The 21,889-nt window shown below is 36.7% G+C and overlaps 1 protein-coding gene across 2 annotated transcripts in view; it reads left to right on the top strand.

Annotated features, from left to right (window-relative positions):
• The window catches only part of CDH9 (cadherin 9), a 68,284-nt gene extending 66,147 nt beyond the window's left edge, over nucleotides 1–2,137 (top strand). For both annotated transcript variants that reach the window (XM_061994591.1, XM_061994592.1), the window contains one exon: nucleotides 1,656–2,137. In XM_061994591.1, the coding sequence (XP_061850575.1) occupies nucleotides 1,656–2,137 (482 nt within the window). The remainder of the gene's footprint in view (nucleotides 1–1,655) is intronic.
• Nucleotides 2,138–21,889: the final 19,752 nt, after the last annotated feature.

Genomic DNA, 21,889 nt, shown 5'->3' with positions numbered 1-21,889 from the left:
ACATCCAGCAGACAATTATATGGCTCTGACAGATCTGGCTCTCGACCTTGTGTAGTTCTTAACATCATGTCAGGAGGCTCGGTGTCTTCAAAGCCACCTTTCATAGCCCAATGCTGACCATGAGGTGTGTACCATGAAACAAATACCCTTACTTGCTCACTATAGAAACATCACTCTGATTGGCTGCAATGCTTTTGTACAGAAACACTGAATTAAAAACAAAAATAAAAGTGTGCCTTGGGACCTGAACAGCCTTGGAGATCAGAATCATGCAAAACAAGAGTTATCACTTTGTATCTTTTCGCCCCAAGGTCAGAGACTTTGCTCTACTTAGTGTTACAGAGCTGAAGCCAGAGTAGCGTAAGGGAACAGCTAAACAGAATTATTAGTCTACAGCTGCTGTGATTCTCTGCATCTTTTTTAATTGTTCAACAAAATATAGTGTATTACAACAGTAGACTGCTGTCATCGTGGACAAAACAGGAGAGACGTATTAAGTATGTGGCTACTTAAGACACTTCGTAATAACCCGTTAGTGATTTGCCCTACCCTTGCATATGAAATTGTTAAATTTATTGAAATGGACTATTACTTGTCTAGTATTAGACAAACTTGCAAAGAATGGCTCCTGTACAGGTACAAAACCTGGAAATAAAACAGAAGAGTCTTTACATTCACAGCATTGTTCTATGGTATATGGAAGATTCTCTCTCTCTATTTACAGCACGCCCAATCTTGCCTTTTATTCACCAGTACTCAAGTAACTCAGAGTAAAAACCTTGCTCCTAAGACTCAACAAAAGTGCTCAGTACTGCTCTAATACATGGTTCAGCAATCACTGTTATGATTCATTGATAGATGATTTCGCTGACCTCTCCTATTTGCTACAGCTACCTGACCGAGGCTCAGATTTTTACATGTATTTAAACATTTAGTTCCTCCTGAAATCAACAGCATTTCAGCACAAGAATGTATTTACAATTCTTAACTTCAGTTGTTCATCTAACCCTGCAGAGGTTCATTTTTGTTCCAGTCCTCCAAAAGGAAGAGTTATTCAACTACACATTTCTTAAATTAGGGGGATCAAGGTTTTAAAAGAAACATTTAGTAGTAAAGATTAGGATTTAATTCTTGCAATCACTGAAGTAAAAAACAGTTTTGTCATTAATATTGATAGTTGAAGATCTTCAGGTTCTTGTTTTCAGAAGGACCCATAGATCCCATTTTCAAAAGTGAATTAGGCACCTAGGAATACCTAAATCACCACCTTTCAAGAGTGTGAATTACTTTTGCCAAGGAGATTCAACTATATCCGACGAAGTCACCCTTAGTGACTGCCAGGAAGGCTGTACTTCACAAAACTGAAATCAAAGTAAAACTCTAGGAGGGTGACATATTTTAAGACATCGTCTGCTTTTCAACTTCAGCTCAACTGTGTATCTATTTCAAACATATAACATTTAAATCAATGCTATCATAGGTTTAAAAGAGTATAAATTTCTCTGACTGTTATAAAATAACTAATGTCATTCCTTATGAACTTCCTATTAAAAATCCCATCCCAGCCTCAAAACTTTTCCAGTTCAACACATAATGTTAAATATTTTCTCATTTCTAACTACCTATTTCTTCATTCATCTTTTGTTTCCTTTCAGTATTAGTTGTCTTGTTTATGGCTCTCAAGAGACAGAGGAAGAAAGAGCCCTTGATCATCTCAAAGGATGATGTTCGAGACAACATTGTGACCTACAATGACGAAGGAGGTGGGGAAGAAGACACTCAGGCTTTTGACATTGGCACGCTGAGAAATCCAGAAGCGAGGGAGGAAAATAAGTTGAGAAGAGATGTTATCCCAGAAACTATATTTCAGATAAGACGGACTGCACCTCTCTGGGAAAACATTGATGTACAAGATTTCATTCACAGAAGGTTAAAGGAAAACGATTTAGACCCAGCTGCCCCTCCTTATGATTCACTAGCAACATATGCCTATGAAGGAAATGATTCCATAGCAAATTCACTCAGCTCCCTGGAATCGCTTACCACAGAGGGCAACCAAGACTATGATTACCTCAGTGACTGGGGACCACAGTTTAAAAAATTAGCAGATATGTATGGTGGAGAGGAGAGCGATTGAGACTCAGAAAGTAACCTGTGACCTGGTCAGTGTTAGTGGAATTCGTGTCTATGTTACTAGATACAATGGCCTACTCTCTCTTATTCGGGAATAAAAAAACTTACAAAAAATTAGATGTTGTCTTAGTAAGGGTTTGCTTAATCAGTAAGTCAACGTGAATGAATATGAATGACTTAGATTTAAAAAAAATCTATAATTCAGCCTGTCTGCCTAGAAACCTCTGATGAAAGGCTTTTATCAACAACAAGACAATAAAAGGCTTTTTGTGCCTTTAGTAATGAGATGGAAACTTAGGGTTTTTTAATTGCTTTGCATTATCTTTCCTACTAGCTGGGACAAGTGTGCACCTGCATTGTAACATAGTCTCAAAATTATACCTTAAAAAAGATTAATATAACTGCCATATTTATTGAGTTAAAGAATGTCTGTGTGTTGACTCATCATGATATTTTTATATATGTATATTTATATTTTTGTATTTTTATTAAATAAATTAGTATTTATAAAAACACTACTTACTCATGTTGTTTGTTAATCATAAGGAAATGCCCAGTTTTTCTGATCAAAGGAAACTGCGTATTGTGCAACAATTAATGCATCTGCTTATATTGGATTAGCGGTTGAAATGCACTATGCCAGAACAATATGGAGAGAGTGCTCTGTAATGGGAATGTAGTGTAGAAAAGAGAAGAACTATTTTGGAAAAGTGATTATAAATAAATGCAGTCTGACTTGCAATGTGTATTACTAAACGGCATAACATAGTTTCATTGTGAAATTTGCCTCTACATACCTTCTCATATAAATGGGTGACCAGTGAGAGGACTTAACAGATGTATGCCTGGGGATTTAAGGAATCATGAAGGTTTGCTCTGGTACACATGAAAACAATTTTATGTTATGCCTTTAAAAAAATGGAATCATTAAGCAAACATCAACAATGAAAGGAAGGCCTTTGTATTCTTATCTTATTTGGGGATTTTGAGGCAATTAGGCAGATCAGACACATTACAAACGGCTTCTTTTTAAATGAAAGTGAGTCAAGTGAAAAAAACAAAGTCCAGCTCTCCTGGGTTTGTCTGGGATAGAGTTAATTTTCTTGCCAGTAGCTGGTACAGTGCTGTGTTCTGGACTTACTGTGAGAATAATGTTGATAATACATTGATATTTTAGTTGCTGCTAAGGAGTGTTTATCTTGAGTGAAGGACTTTTCAGTGTCAGTGAAGACAGGCACAAGAAGCTTAGTGGTAACATGTCCGGGACCTGAACTGGCCGAAGGGCTATTCCAGACCCACAGTATGTCGTGCCCAGCGTAGAAACGGGGGGAGTAGGTAGGAAGGGGCAGATTGCTGCTCAGGCATTAGGCAGCAGATGGTGAGAAACTGCATTGTGCATTACTTGTCTTTTCTGGGATTTTGTTTTTCTCTTTTTTGTTATATTCCTTTTATTACAATTATTATTCCTACATTATTAAGACTATTAAAAAAACCCTCAAAGATTCAGTTATTACATTGTTCTTATTCTAACTCAGGAGTTCTACTTTTTTTCCAGTTTGCCCCATCCCATGGGGGAGAAGGAGGGAAGAGTCAGGGAGCAGATGCATGGTGGATAGTTGTTGGCTGGGTTAAACCACAACTCCACTTAACATTTTATTAAAGTTGTTAGTTTTCACTTCCTTCAATAAAGTGCACACATTTGTGTATTTTCTAAAGCAATAACTACAATCAAGTATGTATTTGTGTTTAAAATCTATTTCCTGTATCAGCTTTTATGCAATGCACATTTTTTTCCACAACACAAGATAGGAGGAATTTACGTGTATCACATGTTATTTAACTGACAATTGCAAGGTTTATACACTTCTGTTTAAAAAAAGAAAAATAAAATCCCTCAAAGGTATGGAAAAGAATAAAAAATGGCAGCAATATGGGATGTACATAATCCACCACATTTCCATTTTTAATACTGACTCTGGAGAAAACTAAGTTCATATAGATGTCTCAAATAATAATGTTTTAAGGTTTTCTCTAGATTGTTTGGGATTCTTTTAGATCTTTTCAGAAAGAAAGTTAAGAAACACATTGACAACATAATGTGGACTACTGGGCACTCATAAGAAGGCTCCAGACAAAGTCACTCCACATAGACATAGGGACAGAATCCTGCCTAATGTTTTCCTCTCTACTATGTTGACTTTCAGGTTATTTCTCAAAAATATTTCTTTAATGTTATTTATTTTAGCCCTCTATCATATTCTTCTGCTATCCCCAAAGAAGCTTCTCAAGTTTTGTGACACTGAACTCCCTTTTTGGGGAGGGATGTGTGTATGTATGTGTGTGTGTCAGGGGACTGGGGTTCCACACAAGCACCTGAACAGCTCACTGTGGGCTGCATGTCAGGTCTGTAACACTACGTTGCAAGCAAATAACTTTAGTAACACAAGAAAAGTCAAAATAACCTCCAACCATGTGTCAGCCATGTATATGGATGTGATGTAGCAACAAGGCACCAGTGTACAGCTGGGTGGCATATGAATGTGTATTTCTTTTTTGTGTCATTGGGAGGTGAAAGCAAAAGACTTAGGGAATGTATCCTCTCAACAGTGTTGCTGCTGAATGCATTACTCTTTTAATGTAATTTTCATAACTTTAAGGCACCACCTTACAATGGGATAGGAGGAAAAAAATTGATGATAAAACGGTTATGTCTCTGAAGAAAAGCAATTGGGGGAAGGGGGAGGGGAGAGCAAAACAGTAGTACAGGAAAACCTTCCTTGACTTAGAGAAATTGTATACTAAACTTCACATTTAGTGACAAACACAGTAGAATGGACTGACGTGAGATTTTAGCAATCTTGTAAATTGCCATCAGAAATCTGCTGTCACAAGGTGATGCAGAATGGTAGGAAAGATGAAAATGAAAACACATCTGTCCCCAAGAGAGGATAGATACAGACAAGGTCTGTGTCAGTGTAGTTTTTAAGTTGGGAAATTTTTAAGATGTTAAGAGTTAATGCAGGACACATCAATTTCACAGAGGCTACTGGTGAAGGCAGGATGAAGAAAACAGGGTGTGATGAATTGTTCTTCCTCTAAATTAATTGAAATTTTAAATGTAAAATAATTTTACTTTAGAAACTGAGCAGAAATTCCAGAAGATCCTTTTAAAAAAAGGCACCTCCTTCTCTCACATTAGGCTTTCTCACCCCACAAGTGATTGCCACTAAAGCAAAGAGAGAGAGATTTAGCCTTTGTTTTCAGCAAGAGAATGAGACTTTTCTGTGCTTTCCTATTGTTTCAAGTAGTGAGACTAAGAGCTTTGCATCACTTAAAGCAATATCTGTTTAAAAGCTGTTCTACATGGATTTACAGCTCACAGAAATCCATATAATATGTATAGCCAAGCAAGTAATATCTCGAAGTTGCTAAAAAAGTCGAGATTCTTAAACTGACTAAAACTAGTGGTCAAGTTTATCACCTGACATGCCTAATTGGTAAGTTTTGTGGGCTTCTTCATTCAAATGGACTGCAGAAAACAGGTTTTTTAAATGCAATTTTTAAGAAATAAAAAGATTTTCTTTTAGTCTTATATCTGAAACATCACAGTAAATACCACATCACAGATGAGAGATTCGTAATCACAGTGGAAACTACTGTGATATGTCTGCTTTGCTCTGTGCCATTTTTATCTGTCTATATTCATTGAGATTTTGGGGGGTTCTTTTTTTATTACATATGATACAATAGGATCTATGAGTTACAACCATAAGGGACAGGATCACAGAATCACAGAATGGAAGGAACCTCTAGAGAAAGAAGTTTCTCACTGGAAAGCAGTTTCTCCTCATGTTCAAGTGGAACCTCCTGTGTTCCAGCTTGCATCCGTTAACCCTTGTCCTATCACTGGGAACTACAGAAAAATGATTCACTCTGTCCACCTGACACACACACGTTAGTTATTTACAAGCATTGATAAGATTCCCCCTTAGCCTTCTCTTCTCCAGGCTAAACAGTCCCAAGTCTTGCAGCTTTTTCTCCTAAGAGAGATGCTTCATTCCCCTGATCATCTTGATAGCCCTCTACTGGACTCACTCCAGAAGTCCCCTCTCTCGAACTGGGGAGCCCAGAACTGGACACAGTACTCCAGACGTGGCCTTAACCAGAGCAGAATAGAGAAGAAACTTCCCTCCACTTGCTGACCACACTCCTCTTGGTGCACTCCAGAATGCCACTGGCCTTTTTGGGCACGAGGGCACATTGCTAGCTCATGGTTAGTTTGCTGTCCACTATAACTTCCAGGTCACTCTCTGCAGAGCTGCTCTCCAGCAGTTCAACCCCCAGCCTGTACTGGTGCACAGGGTTATTCCTTCCCAGATGCAGGACTCTGCACTTGTCCTTGTTGAACCTCATGAAGTTCCTCTCTGCCCAACTCTCAAGCTGGTTGAGATCCCGCTGAATGGCAGCACAGCCTCTGGGGAATCAGCCAGTCCTCCCAGTTGAGTATCACCAGGGAACCTGCTGAGGGTACACTCTGTACCCTCATCCAGGTCATTGATGAAGATGTTGAACAAGACTGGCCCCAGAACCCATCCCTGTGGAACTCCACTGGCCACAGGCCTCCAACTCGATTCCGTGCCACTGATCACCACTCTCTGGGCTCTGTCATTCAGCCAGCTCTCGATCCACCTCACTGTCCGCTCATCCAAGCCATAGTCTCTGAGCTTTCTGGTGAGGATGTTATGGGAAACAGTGTCAAAAGCCTTGCTGAAGTCAAAGGAGGTGACATCTACTGCTCTCTCTTCAGCTACCCAGCTAGTCATGCCATCATAGAAGGCTATATTAACAAAATTCTTTTTTCAATGAATTAACAGTCATTTTCTGCAGATGTTCCTCCATGAGCGAACTGAGGCACCTAAGTGCCGGGCATTTCATATTTATATATATCTTTATCCTCTGCGAAATCAACTGTGCCTAGCTAAGTTTCAGATCCATGAGATTGCCTCAAACCTCAGACATGTCTCACTGGGAAGCTGAAGGCCTTGGGACCTTAGAAAAAGCTAAAGACGAAGAAGAAAGGTAATTTTTTATGATGATAATCTCACCAAGGATCTAATTTTCTGACAGTCAGATCTGTCTTGGTTCACTCCAAAGGAGAAGAAATAGCTAGAAACACTTAGGATGTACAAGACTAATTTGTGATCGCTTGCAGAAAAACTGCTTGTGACTGCTAAGGACCAAGATAAACTTACTAATGCCTGAGGAAATACTATGGGATTTAGTCATCATTCTGAACAGTCTTAAATCAGTTTTGAATGGTCTCTCTTTGAAAAGCAAATAAGCTAAAAAAAAAAAAGAGTGAAAAGAAGTAAAAATGAACATGGTAAAATTCCAAGTGAATGTAGTGTTCCAAGAAAAAAACCCAAAAAGACTAAAAAAGGGAAAAAGAAAAAAGAAGAGGAATATGTAATGACAATCTTCTTTTGTAATATTTATGTATTTTCTAATTCTTTTCACTTTAACTGAATCTCATAACATACTCATTGAGTTACGAGCTTATCCTGATAAACAGTCATTAACAAAACAAAATGCTGGAGACAAATCTCCCACAGAAGGTTGCATCTTTCAGTGAAATGCTGAAACAGACTCTCTGTTATGCCAGGTTAAGCAACCTAACCACAACCACCCCCACACATGAATGTGCCTAAAATGTTTTGTCACTTAATGAAATGGCTGTTATCAGAACAGAATAGTCACACAAACCCCCTCCCATATAGAAAACTTTCCCTTGGTACTTTTCTTACACATTGACAACAGGTATTAACAGCTTCTGCTCTACCAAAGTAATTTCAACTGGTAATTGTCTAACTGTTAATGAAAGTTGTATTTTAAAGACACATTTACACTCCACTCCTCATTTGTGCTAAGCAGAGAGAAAACAGAAATGTTTCACTCATTGCATATCGGAGTATTGTTACAATTTATGTTTTACAATCGAATTTGTAGATTAATTTGAGAAGTTCCAGAAAGAAAAATAAACAAGTAAAAAAAAAAAAGGAGAATGGGGAAATCAGATGTTTTCAGCTCTGCTATGGGATAATGAATGGAGAAGAGGTGAATTCCAGAAGAATTTTTTGAGAACTTAATGTGGACATTTGTGGGAGACTGCTGAGCTGCAGGCAGCTTTAACCTTGAGACAAAGCTCTTCCCTTGAAGCACACACACAAACAACTCTGAGAAAGAAGTGATAAAAACAGGATGTAAGCATACCGAAGAAGCAGCAAGAGCGGGGCATGAACAATATGGATTAGCCAATCATTGTGTTAGCATAGGCGTGTGCTTTGAGACTGTTACCCAGTTAACATGGAATAAACTGTGCATGATCAGGGGATAAGGGTATATTAGGGGGAAGCTTCGGTATCTGCAGCACCAAGAACTGAACCTGTGTCTGTGAGTGATTCTTGGCCGCTATGACAGATATTACTTCATATGCACATGATTGTTTGTCTCTGTGGGTGAGTGTACAGATACATATATGGAAAGCTCCCTCACTTTATTATCTGTAAGGTTAATCAAGAGAAACCCTTAGGTACCACTTCTACTCAGAGACGTCCATCTAAGAGTAAGGAAAACAGGAGGCATCCAAATGTGTGCAAACAAAACTGATTTAACAAACTGTGTTGTTCTTGCATCCTGCTGTTAGAGGGTATATTTTACACTTCAGTTCAGTTGCAGTTCCTGAATCATAATTCAAAGTAGGAGAGATCTGGTCTGAACTCTACTTAAAAATCACTTCCAAATTTGGGCTTCTGCATCTTTGTTAAAATCTCACAGAAATAGAAATATGGAAAAGAGTGCTGTGAATATCATGAATATCACTGCTCTTGTGCTCCCAAGAAATCATGTTGACGTTATCTCTGCAGGGAAACTGAGGGTCTCTGTGTGGAATCAGCCCACTGGCTGTCACAGGGCACCATGCAACAGAAGAAATCCAGGAGCATTTACTTCTTTTCTTTTACTATCTGCCCCCTACTATCCCCATTCAAAGAAAAGCACTCTGCAACACCTTTCGCCTACTCCACCAAAATTCATTACAATACTTTTCAGCAAATTTCCAATCACTAGTAAAAGCTGAAAAAATGACAGTATCTTGTCACAACTTCGGTGTCTTTTCCCTCTCACTGATGTGTGCTGTTTTAGCAGGAAATACATTTTCGTAGCAGTCCTGTACCTTAAAATATGAGCATATTCCTGATTTCGTACATTTTACCATGGAATGTGACACAGCTCCTGTCATAACATATATTAATATACCTTCATCAAGCTTGGAATGAACTGCCTAATTTTAAAAAGTATATCCTTTTAGAACCAGTGTGCCAACCATTTCTCCCATCACTTCTTACAGGGGAATGACAGGCTGTACAAAGTAAGCCTGAAAAAAAACATATTTTGATTTTTGGTGGGAGTAAAATGGTAATAGTCTTGTTCACCACTTACAGTTCTGTTCTTCAGTTCACCTTTCTAGTTGCTGGTAGACATTAATACCACATTAGAAACAGTTTATGAACTGTTAGAGTAGTGTCAGAATGCCTTCAGAGCAGCATAGGCTCAAAAAACCAGTTTGGGATCCTTACGGCTTTCCTTTTCTCTCCAGCATCAGAAAGCAGAATGACCCTCCCAGCCACTGCATCACATAAGTACCTATCTGGCAGTTACCACTGGAAGAAGAGGTGAAAGCCAGAGTTTCATAAATAAAAATGGTGAGAGGGAAATTAGGGCTGGGATTTTTGTCACTTGAGAACTGCTCTTGCAGCTGTCAGGAAGCAGGCTGCTAGTTGCTAGGAGCAACGATAATAATACTTACTTCTTATATAATGTTTTTCATCCCTAGTTTTTAAAGCTTTTTACAAAGAAGGTCAGTGTCATTATCACCATTTTACAAGTAGGAAAAGTATTTTTTTGTGCATCAGTTTCCCCAAGGACACACAGCAAGACAGCAATGAAGACAGAAGCAGAAGTCTGCTCTTCTTCATGGGCCACACTGCCTCAAGGACAGGTAACCATTTAGGAGGCATTAATTTATGTACCTTCACTGCTTAAACTGATCAGAAATTTTGCTTCTAATTAGCTTTTACTGCCCCACAAATTTCAGACACCTTAAAGGAAGATGGACTTCCATAGGATACTATGAGTCAAAGATCCTTTCCAAATTAAGGCTGCACTTTGGACAGGTATGTTTTTATAACAGGTCCAAGATAGTTGCAAGAGAAGTTGAGATGTCTCCCCAGGTTTGCTTCCTGCAAGAAAGTCGATGAAAAAGGTTTTTCAGTTCAGGACTGAAAATGAAAGACAAAGAAACTTGCAGTAAGCCCTAAAAACTGCAGACATATGTCTGGAATAGGCATAGAAGTAGCTTAAAGATGAAAGTTAATCTTTCTTCTAAAGTAGATGACTGTGGGACAGAAAGGACAAACGGTGTAAGAATATCAGGTGGTAGTACCCAATGCCAGCTGGTCTTCACTCCTTCAGAATTCGTTATTTTTTATTTCTAAGGACTCCTTCCATGTCTCTCCATCTGATTTCTTGATGAGACATTATCTTTTGATTGCTGATAAAAAAATTGCTTTTTCGCCAGAAGTTCCAGATTGGTAATTTAATGACAAATCTTTAGGAACAAGCCTGACCAGCACTCAGCAGAGCTGCAGCAAGAAAACAAGACATGAAGAGGCTCTTCAACTCCCATCCCCTGTGTAAGTGAAGGGCTTTGTTTCAACTAATGCTCAAATCATGATACAGAATGGACAACAGGCAGCATGGCACCATCCAGCGGGATCCCACGTGAGAGCCAAAGGGAGTAAACAGTTTCCCCACCTGCTAACACATTCGCTGCCATCTGCAACTTACCAACCAAGGGGGAAGTTTCATCTTATCCAAAGCAATGGCAGCAACGCTTTCCTCTGTGTCATGGCTGAGTGCCTTCAGACATCCTGTGCCACAGTGACAGAATATTTGTCACTGATGTTCAGCCAACCCTGCACTGGTTTACAGCCAGCTTTTGCACAACACTACTAGTAAGGGCCAGATTTCACCCACAGCATTTTTCTTCCAAAGTCAGTGACGTGATGCTGTACTTCATAACACCAAACTCATTGCTAAAGACCATGAGAAATCACACATTGTAATTTTTTAGAGGAAAGAAAACCTTCATATTTATAGTCTTTCTCTTAGTTTTATGAAAAGCTCTTAGTTTTTTAACAAAAGAGTTCCGTGTTACATCATTAATAGAAATACATGCCTGTACAAGTCATATACTCTGACATAACTTACACAGGTATTTGCATGATATAAAGGAAACACCTTTTCATGTTTTAAATCAGATAGTTAGATGTAAATTAAAAGCTTCACCCTAAAATCCTATAAATAAATGTTAAAGGGTTAGAAAGTATTGTATAAACATCTTTGCAGAAAGATGCTTTGTACAGATTTTTAAATAATCTTGCAAAAAATATGAATCTATACTGCCTTACATAAAATAGGGATAAAAAAAGGTGATACATTTCTACCTAGCAAATAGGGACTTTCCCACAAAAAGGATTTATACACTTGTAATAGAAGAAAAGTCTGAGGAGAGACAAGGTATCTTTCACCCAACTATATTACGTGCTTTAATAAAACCAGACAAGTTTTTAAGCTTATGAATCCCTTCACACCAGGACTGACAAAAGTCTAGAAAAGACTCCAATGTCACTCTGCAACATAAGCTTTTCAAGTCTGAATGCCAAATTCATTTTTAAATTGTTTGTTCAGAAAGATGTTCTTATTTATACACTGCAAATTTCGGATATTTTGGCTAAGAAACATTTGCAAGGTAGATGTGCTGACATGGTCTATAGCTGCATTTAGGGAAATTTGTTGATTAATACTTCTTTCAACTCATTTTTGGCATATATGCATAAATATGGCCAATCAGTTCATGAAAAATCGTTATTTTAATCTCATTTTTCAACCAGTAGGGCAACAAGCTGCTTGAATTCTGTGTCAGCATACTGAAAGGCAGAAGCGCAGATTTCAAAAGGAGCCAGTTCAAAAGTATTGCATAAACCATTTTGCAACACAGTTCACAATTCATACACATGATACATCCACATTCTACATAAATTTTAGTACGTAATTAAAATCCAATTCATCCTGTGGCTCTTGTAATATAGACAGTTCTTTCAGGTATTTCACACAACTGTGAAGCCAGGTTCACAGTAGCCAGATGTTGGATTTTAAGAAAATTCCTGTTGTATTATGGTTATCCTGCCAAAGATGAGACTCTGAACTGTCAGGTTGCAGCCCTGGATGGCAAAAATCAAGTGCAAGAACTTAACATTTGACTCCAAATCTTCGTTGTTCCAAAACCAAACATTTCTGAATCAATAAAGATCTCACCTAAATCCACATCTTGCTTCCCAGCAACGCTCAGATGTGGAGTTATGTTACAGGCAATTCTCTCCTGTTGCAATATCATCATGGAATCAGGCCTGAATGATTTTTGTGGATGCCTGTAGTTCCATTTAGTGACACTATTGTTCTAAATATCCTAGTGAACCAAAACACTGCAGACATGGGTGAGTACACTTATAAAAATGAAAGTTTACTGAGGGAGCTCCAGTGGTTTCCAGCTTTGAGAAGTACATGGTAAAGTGATAATTGCATTATACTTAACAGTTCCAGATTAATTTCTTGTTCCCTCCAGAACAAAGTATTTCTGATTTGGATAGCCATTTGTCCCACAGCATCATACCGTTTCTAAGGATGTGAATGATATCACGATGAAACTGTACGAAGTTGCTTTAGTATATACACTGTTTAAAATATAAATCTAGGTAGCACGAATCTACATAACATATAAATCACTGAACCTCTACAGTGCCTATCAGCAGATCCATCATGTTCTACTAGGTTGAAAAACAAATCCATTTTCCCCTGAGTTTCTCCATTTTCCTCTCCTCATCTTTTCCAATTAACCCCAGGACTTTCAGTCTCAGAGTATACTGGAAATTATCTGCTGTTATATAACACCCCGTGCATTCACATTTATCAGTGCAGTGCTGCCTTCTAATTTTGTAGTATTCATTTTCTCATTGAGTAAAACTGCAAAAGCAATTGTGGATGTGGTTCTGCTCTCCAGAATACTGTTGCTGCTGTTGATTCGCTACTAATCTTTTGTTCATGCAAGCAGCCAAACCTTCAGACTGTAAATAGAACAGACTGAGAATACTAATCTTCCTCCCTCTTCCTCCTGACATACAGAGATTCCTCCAGCCTTTCAGCTCTTTCAGGTTGGTTTACATTTTAGGACACTATTATTTTTTCCTTTGTAGGACAATAATTGGATTATCTTAAATGTTTCCATTTCTCTACATTCATTTATGAAAGATTGATTCATTCTCATCTCAGGAACATAAAAGATCTATTTTATTGCTTTTTTTTTAAACTAAAGGACACGCATTCTTTCTTCTGTATAACAGTAATACCAGTAAGCAGCCTCTTGAAAGGAAAGAGGTTCAATACCCATCCTGCCCTGTTCTGGAATATGATTTTAATAGCCACTACTAGGTCTATCTTCCACGAAGCTTTTAAAATCTCTTTTGATTCCTTTTATGCTTTGAATAGCTTCTATTTAATTATGATATGAGCTTGAAACTTGCTTTAAATCTGCTAACTGATTTTCTAAAAAAAATACCCAAAACCTATGAGATAAAATTTTACAGTCTTTAAAACTCACTTTTTAAACATTTTACTACATTTTCATGTATAAGTAGTTTTTGAATAGTTTTGAATAACCTCCACCAAACTGGAGGTTAAATGACATTGGCAAATTACTGAAGTCTAGAAGGATATCACTTCATTCAGAGATGATTAATGTAATGTTGTTTCAGTTTCCTGAAAAACTCTGCTCATTAGAGGCTATAAAGCATCCTTCTGGCACTTAATTGCTTAAGAATGAAAAATTAATAGAAAATAGATTTTTTTTGCTTTCATACAATAAATAGATATTTGGGGAAAGAGCAGGGCAGAGAATATTTATGTACAAGTTCTTTACTAATTACTATGGATCACATCTCAGATTACAGTTTGAGAAACATCAAAATATATCATAAAAGAAAGATACACAGATATCAAAGTAACAACATTAGAAAAGATAGATGTGTGGGAGGATGAAAGTTAATGGAAACTTGGAAGCAAAAATCAAAATATAACACTTTTATCACATTTTAAAGAAGACAAGGTCACAGAATGCAGTCAGACTGATCAAAAGACAGACAGTGGACTGTGAGAAATATGGCAAGTGACCAAGAACAGAAATTGGTTAACCAGAATTCTGGTTATGTGTCTATATTATAAGTTTGTTTTTTGTAAAGGGGAAATATCACAAAACTAGAAAAGGTTAAAATTGGAAGGTGGTTTTGCTAGAGAAACCTCATGAGAGAGGAACCTCATGAGATTCAATAAGGGCAAGGGAGAGGAACAACCCCATGCACCAGTGCAGGCTGGGGACTGACCCATTGGAGAGCAGCTCTGCAGAGAGAGACCTGGGAGTGCTGGTTGATTATAAACTAAACATGAGCCAGCAATGTGTCCTCGTGGCCAAAAAGGCCAATGACATTTTGAAGTGCCTTAAGAAAAATGTGTTTAGCTGGTCAAGGGAAGTTCTCCTGCCCCTCTCCTCTACTCTATTGTGTTGAGGCCTCATCTGGAGTACTTTGTCCTGTTCTGGGCTTCCCAGAGCAAGAGAGAAAAGGAACTTCTGAAGAGTCCAGTAGAGGGCTACAAAGATTATCAGGGGTCTGGAATATCTCTCTTTTGAGGAAAGGATAATGGACATTAGCTGAAACACAGGAAGTTACAGTGGAACATGAGGACAAACTTCCCTAGCCTAGAAAGTAGCTCAACAAAAATGGAGATCCCAATTTTGTTGACTGACTGACTTCAAGATCATATTTACTACAGGCCTCTGGTAGAAATATTGTTTATATTCTCTGTAATGCCTCAAATCAGCAAGAAGTCAAGCTGTGTCCTTTTTGTGCTCATGCGTCACCCATGATGTTCAGCAATTAGAACTTAGGGAGTGAAAAGGGAAACAGAAGGAGAAGATCTTGTGGTATAAAAGTGAAACAGTAAAGTTTCTTCTGATATCATATAGGTTAAGAAATAAAGAAATAAATGGTCTGTTTGTGAACCACAGAATGATTTTAAAAAAACAAATAAACCCAAGAAGTGTTCTTCTTACCAAGCAGCTTTCCACAGTAGAAATGCACCATTAAACTTTGAAATGACCAATGGAAAAAGGACTAAACACTAGGTGTAGTCTACAGGACAGTTCACTTTAGAAACATAGGGTATTCCATTTAAAATTAGAATTAGGGATGTATAGAGTGACTATGAGGAAATTCAATATCAAAGAACGGATGTTTGTTAAATTGGAGAAGTATCTCCCCAGGAAATATGTAGAAACTAGTTTACTTGATACAATTTAAATTAACTAGGAGAAGAACAAACAATAATGCAGTAGTGAAACATAAGGGATGGAAACAGAATGCAGGGGTAATTACTAAGACAATATTACTCTTTTACAGCAGTAGCATCTGCAATATTAAATAATTGTACATAGATTCCATTTTTTTATTACATTGTGTTGAGATGTAGAACCTAGTCCTACAGATCTTCTCCACTACTTCTTTGTATGCCCTGCAAAATATGCCTATCAAGTTGTCTTTATAGGACAAAGTTTTATGTTTTGGAAGAATGGTCTCATTTCCTAGCACTGCTACATAAGTATAAGCCTTCTGGGGCATGGCAATGCCAAATTTACAATCTTGCTGTGCTTTTTATGTGTGTGTTTTCAAAAGGAAATGTTTATGCTAATACAGCAAAATGCTTGAATCAGCCCAGTATGTGCCATTTATATGTTCTCTTGCATTCCTAAGGAATATAAAAAATATGGTGTTTCATTGGCCTTAATTTCAGCATTATACAGAAGACAACACACATCCCCCCCCATATTTTTATTATGTTTGAAAAATATTAAACATGACACTCAATGCATCAGCTGTTAACACCATGCATTTCTAATGCTGCTTCTCAGGATGTAATCAAAGAAAAACAAATCACCAATATGTCAGATATGGAAATTTAAATCTCAATAGCATATACACATTTTGTATGCTACATTCATATATAAATATTATCATTCCCATGTGAACCTTTTCTTTATTCTTTCCCATTCTTTTGTATAATGCAGCGCTGAAGTATATCTGATGTACTGCCACTATCATACTGGAGTACATACAAAATAATGTGGGGAAAAAAAAAGAGGAAGAGAACTTCATTGTTTTCTGTAGGAAAATGCTAGCAGGTCTAGGATTCTCTGACTGACTTCTGCTGTTTCTGTCCTACTTCCTCTGCCACCCAGAAGGCTAACAAAAATTCCACCCACAGGCAAAACTGCTAACCCTCACAAGAAGAAGGATGAGCTTCTGCAGACAGAAAAAGAAGAGGAGGATGAAAATAAAGCATAACTTAAAAGGTGCACTCAAGAACACTATGAAGCTTCCCACATTGAAAGCTGGGAGAAAAGATGTGCAAGTCATTATCTCAGTACATAGCTACAAAAAGTCTGTGAAGCTGATCTCATTCACGATTTTGTTGCTATTGTCTTATACTGACAACTGAACATATCAGGCCAAACCCTTGCCTTTGAAGACTATTTCATGAGGGGTTTTTTTACACTTTCTAGCTTCAAATAACAAATTTACCAATTCAGTACACAGAACACATCAATTTTCATTAAATTAAATTATTCTGGAACATAAACACACTGCTTGATGGCTATGCCATATTTGTAGAGCAAGTTAGAAACCTATTCTATAGAAAAGACTAAAAAATTGTGTTAGACCACATTTCTTCAAAAGGTTCTTTTAGTAAAGAACAGGATATCATTATAGATAAGTATATTTAGGTTTTTATTGTCAGCTTCTGCTTATTTTCTAATATTTTTTAAAGTACCATGGAGAACAAGATTTCCTTAACAGTAGGCTTTATTCACATGGCTCTGCAGAAAGCTCTTCAGAAAAGCAACAAAAATTAATTTAACAGCAATATGTAATTCTGAACTTCAGCCTTTCTGGTATAGGATTTTTAATAGCAGTTAAATAGTCCTGAGGAAAACTCTAGAGCAGTTATCTGCCATAGGACATCACTGAATAATAGTATGCTTTCTACAGACACGTTTCAATCCAAAGTAAAACAAGCGTTCAACTATGCACTGCATGCTTGTAAAGTTGCCATTGTCAAATACATCAATTAAACTGCCAAGCAGGAAAACACAAACAAGGCCTAACACCAACTCTGAGCTATATTGAGTGCATTTAGGTGATTTCAATAAGATGTTATGTTTTATCTTAGTCTCAAGTCAAGATCATTAGAGAACTTTCTGTACTACTACTGTAATTTTCTTTGACACACATTTTTACCAGAATTCATACCAGAAATTGTGATAATGTATCCTGATACAGCTTTCCAGATGAATGAATATTTAGATAAGCAGGCAACCTCAAAACCCCTTGTGCCTCCTGTGCTCCTCAAGAGACATCTGTGAGAATACGACTTTCCACTCTGCCAGCTCCCCAGCTTCCTGGAGAAGGATGTAGTTGCCCTTGGCAGGCCTGTTCTGCCCACCTAGAACAGCTTGTGTGAAAAAGAAGATACAAGCCAAGGAGACTGCTAGATAACACCATGCAACTTAGGCAAACTTAGGCAAACTTTGCCCAATTTACAGTGTGGTTACGTTATGGCCAGAAGTTACACCTATTAATATACAAATAGTCCTTCAGCAGACATATTCTTTATTTATTTCCTAGGCATCTCTTTTCCTAGAAAAAGGATATTGTTTTGTATTTACCATATAAGCTTTATATCCCACCTTTTTTTCACAGACTGCTTCAGTGATCAGCACAGATCCTGTTAGCTTCAGTCTAGTAGTTGGACTTCATGGTTAGAAAGGAAACCTGACATTGAGAGTAGTGTATTAACAGAATATAATGAGCCTGCTCATTTTGCTAATGCAACATATATTTGCAGGTGCCTTTCAGAAATGTTTAAAAACAATAATTGACTAAAACTACACCTTGAAGTGGGAAATTGTTTGAAGTCTCTATATTTAATTTGTTCTTACCTATTATTGAGAGGATATGAATTGCATAAGACAAAATGCTATAGAGACAACACAGTCTTCACCACTGGAAACAAGTGTAGAATTCTTTTCAGAGTGTTAATTCAATTCTCTTCCCTAACTCTGGGATCCTCGGGTCAGTACGAGACAAGATTTAAAAGCTAAACACCTAGAGGAAGCCTGGCATTAATGGGTTAGTGTACTCATGGACTACAAGACATCAGAATTTTCCAGTATACAGACAGGACAGAGTTTATTTTGATTCCAAAATATGAAATGGTTACCCCAACTAATAATTCACAAATGAGTTAGATGCAGAGAGCTGAACTTTTCACAGTACACTACGAATGATAAATTATCTTGCAGCAAATGTATTTCAAAAGTAAACCGCAGTTTATTCTCCATTTGACTTGTAGGTTTTAGCATCTTTCCTTAAGTTCAGCTTTGTCTCCCAGCTCATGATGATATGTCAGAAAATATGTTTTGTTTACATTAGCATTGACAATCTGAAATGCACCATTTTTCCCCTTATTTCAAAGATCAGCTGTGTCCATTTTTCCAATGAAAGACGATACTTTACAATTTTCATTGTTAATCGAACCTTCTGTTTCATAACTCTGTATTAAAATATGCTTAGTCTTGTCATTAGAATTCCATTAAATTAATCACTTATGCTCACAGAATAGCTAATAATTTAGAAATAAAATGAAAATATATTTAAATGCAAATATACACACGTCAAACATAGGCATGCTCTGAATCTTTACTAAACCATAGTTAAGATTTTGTTACAATTCAGTCATTATCAATTGTGCTACAGAACTTGTTGACTCATATGAAATAATTAGAAAAAAAAAAAAAAAGCATGAAGACTGAATTTCCTAAGTGAAGGTTGTTACTAGGTTCTATCTTCCTATGAAGTCTTTCAGCAGTCATCTCCAGAAAAGAAAGATGTCTTTCATGTCATGTAGACAAAATACCTCAAATCTTTATTTAATATAGGATTAGACTGATTTTGCTATTAAAGAAAATTAAAATTTTTCTCCATTGGAAAGGATAACATCTCCCCATATACCAGGAAAAGACAGTAGATGCGAGGATGCACTAATTTGATTAGTCCTTATTGTTTCACTAATAACTATTCCAGCCTCCCTGGTGATTTTGTTCCACTGCTAGAATTTGTTCATTCAACCACTACAATTACTAACCCTATGCTATCACAAATGCTACTGCCAAAGTGTTTCTTCTAAAGAGCTATGTGACCAATAACTATTTCCTATCATAGCAAATCAATGTACTTAGAAGAAAATAGAAAGCACAGCGTCATCGTTTGCAACCAACATTTAAATGTAGATATGCTAAAATAATTGTTTTTCTTTCAATTTGCTAAAATCCTCAGTAATTGCCTTTTATATAGCTATTTTACATTAGCTGCATATACTTACTCAAGGATTTCAAACTTTCTGTAAAATCATGCCTTAGTAAGAATTCTAGTGCTGTAAATTAAATATATAACCTGGTATTCCTCTCCTTAAAACATGTAACAAACCATTTAGAATTTATTACTGTAAAACAATACTGGGAACCTCCTAATTGTAGACAAGGAAACAGAGGGAGATTGTACAGCTGAACGCAGAAAAATGGAAAATTGTGAGTCTAATCTTGTTATGTTATTAGCAGAAGGTTTATCGACACGAAGTAGTCCAAATTTGAAAGACAAAAATGGATAAGATTGGTAGGATAATAAGGATTGCTATGGAGATAGATTAGGACGATGTGATTATCAACAGTGTCAAGAAGTGAAATGAGGTTGAGGACTCTACATTAGCAGAGAATAAAAAGACATTAACTATTTCAAGGATAGTGGCTTCTATGGAAACCACAGAAGAATTCTTTCTGAATTTGGACAAGTAATTTGCTTCAAGATAAGGAAATCCTTTTAAGAGATATCATAAGCAACAATAGATTTCATACTCTGATTAAAAAAACATAAAAAATTAAGAGTTCAATATTAGAGACATTCACAGTAACATAATACACAAAGCACCCAAAGCACCATGATGCAAGAGCAAAAGAGGACGAGAGCTTATTTCCAAGTTATCTTCTTTTTGACCTTTCTTGCTTTGCCCAGAATAAAGAGTATATACAAGATATTGTTACTTTAAAAAAAAAACGAAAAATAAAGAGAAAATACTAGAAAAAGAGGTAAGAAGTGAGATTGGGAGTAAAGGGATGCAAGCTCTTTGTATCCTTCTGGAAGATGTAGCAATGGAAGAAAAGTAGAGAAGAAATCAGTCCAAGGAAGACAGGCTTTTACATTTCTTTGTCTTTTTCAAAGACTTGTAAACTAGATCTTGTAGTTCAAAGGATTTGCCCATGGGACATTCTGATAAAAAATCTCACATTACTCTCCAGAGCCAGCCATTTCATGGCAGTTATCAAAAACTAAAGGTCACAAAAGCCATACGCATAAAATACATTAAATGTTTATTACCCATTTATGAAGCATGATACAGAACATAAGGAAAATAATTGCTACCTGAGTGCACAGTTACAGTGAAGCTACACAATTTTTTATATACAGTTTAATATCTACTTTTTAAAAGGCTGGGAAAGTTTAGAACTTATTTGTAAAAAAAATGCCTTTGTTTTTGTGCTCAAACAATTTTTTCTATGCACTAAGGAAGGGAGTAGCATACAGGAAACTCTAGTTTATTAGTAAAGCACCATGGGAATATTCTCAGATATTTTCTGGACTTAAACTACTTTTTTACTGTTGAAGGGCACAGTTTGTATTTACTGAGATCAATCACAATACAAAGTTTTGTTACATTATCATTAATATTATTACCATCTAGGAGAAAAAAAAAAAAGACAGTTAAAAGATGAAAGAAAATCTGCTACACTTCTGAAACCACGGATAAAAGACTTACTGTGTTGTTGCTTCCTCTGTTAAGTAACACATTAAAAAGACTAACATAAATACACACTGCAAAACACAATCTAATTTTCTCGGCTACTTAGTGGAGTGAAAGTGAGTTTTCTGACATTTTGATTAAACTATGACCAGTATTGCTGACAGCTGTATAGCTAGATACAAACATTAATGTTACACTTTATTTTTAGGTGTTTTTAGTGAATTATGCTCTTCTGCTTTAACAGTAATAGGGGAAAAAATGGGCAAATAGCAGTACAGTTTTGTTTGAATTTTCATATTTGTTTTAAGATATATTCCAGCATTATGCTTAACAGACTCAACAGGTTCAGATTTCACACAGTTTTAAATATTTTTAGACTCTTATCAAAATTTGGGAGTAATTTTGTCATAATCAATATATAGCTTTGATTGTCCCTGGGAATATGAAGTCCTGTAAGATTTTGTATAAACCTATGAATCAGGAAGAAATTTGTTGATGGTATTTAACCAAACTAATGATTTTGCTAACCAGCAGTCATCAGCAGCATGTCTCTGAGAAAGCAGAGCTGGCTTTATACATACTGTAAAACTAGGAAATGCAGATGGGTTGTTTTGGCTTT

Source organism: Colius striatus, chromosome 4 (genome assembly GCF_028858725.1).
Source record: "Colius striatus isolate bColStr4 chromosome 4, bColStr4.1.hap1, whole genome shotgun sequence".
NCBI classification, from domain to species: domain Eukaryota; kingdom Metazoa; phylum Chordata; class Aves; order Coliiformes; family Coliidae; genus Colius; species Colius striatus.
Note: the sequence above shows the minus strand (reverse complement) of the source record. Positions and strands in the feature narration are given on the sequence as shown.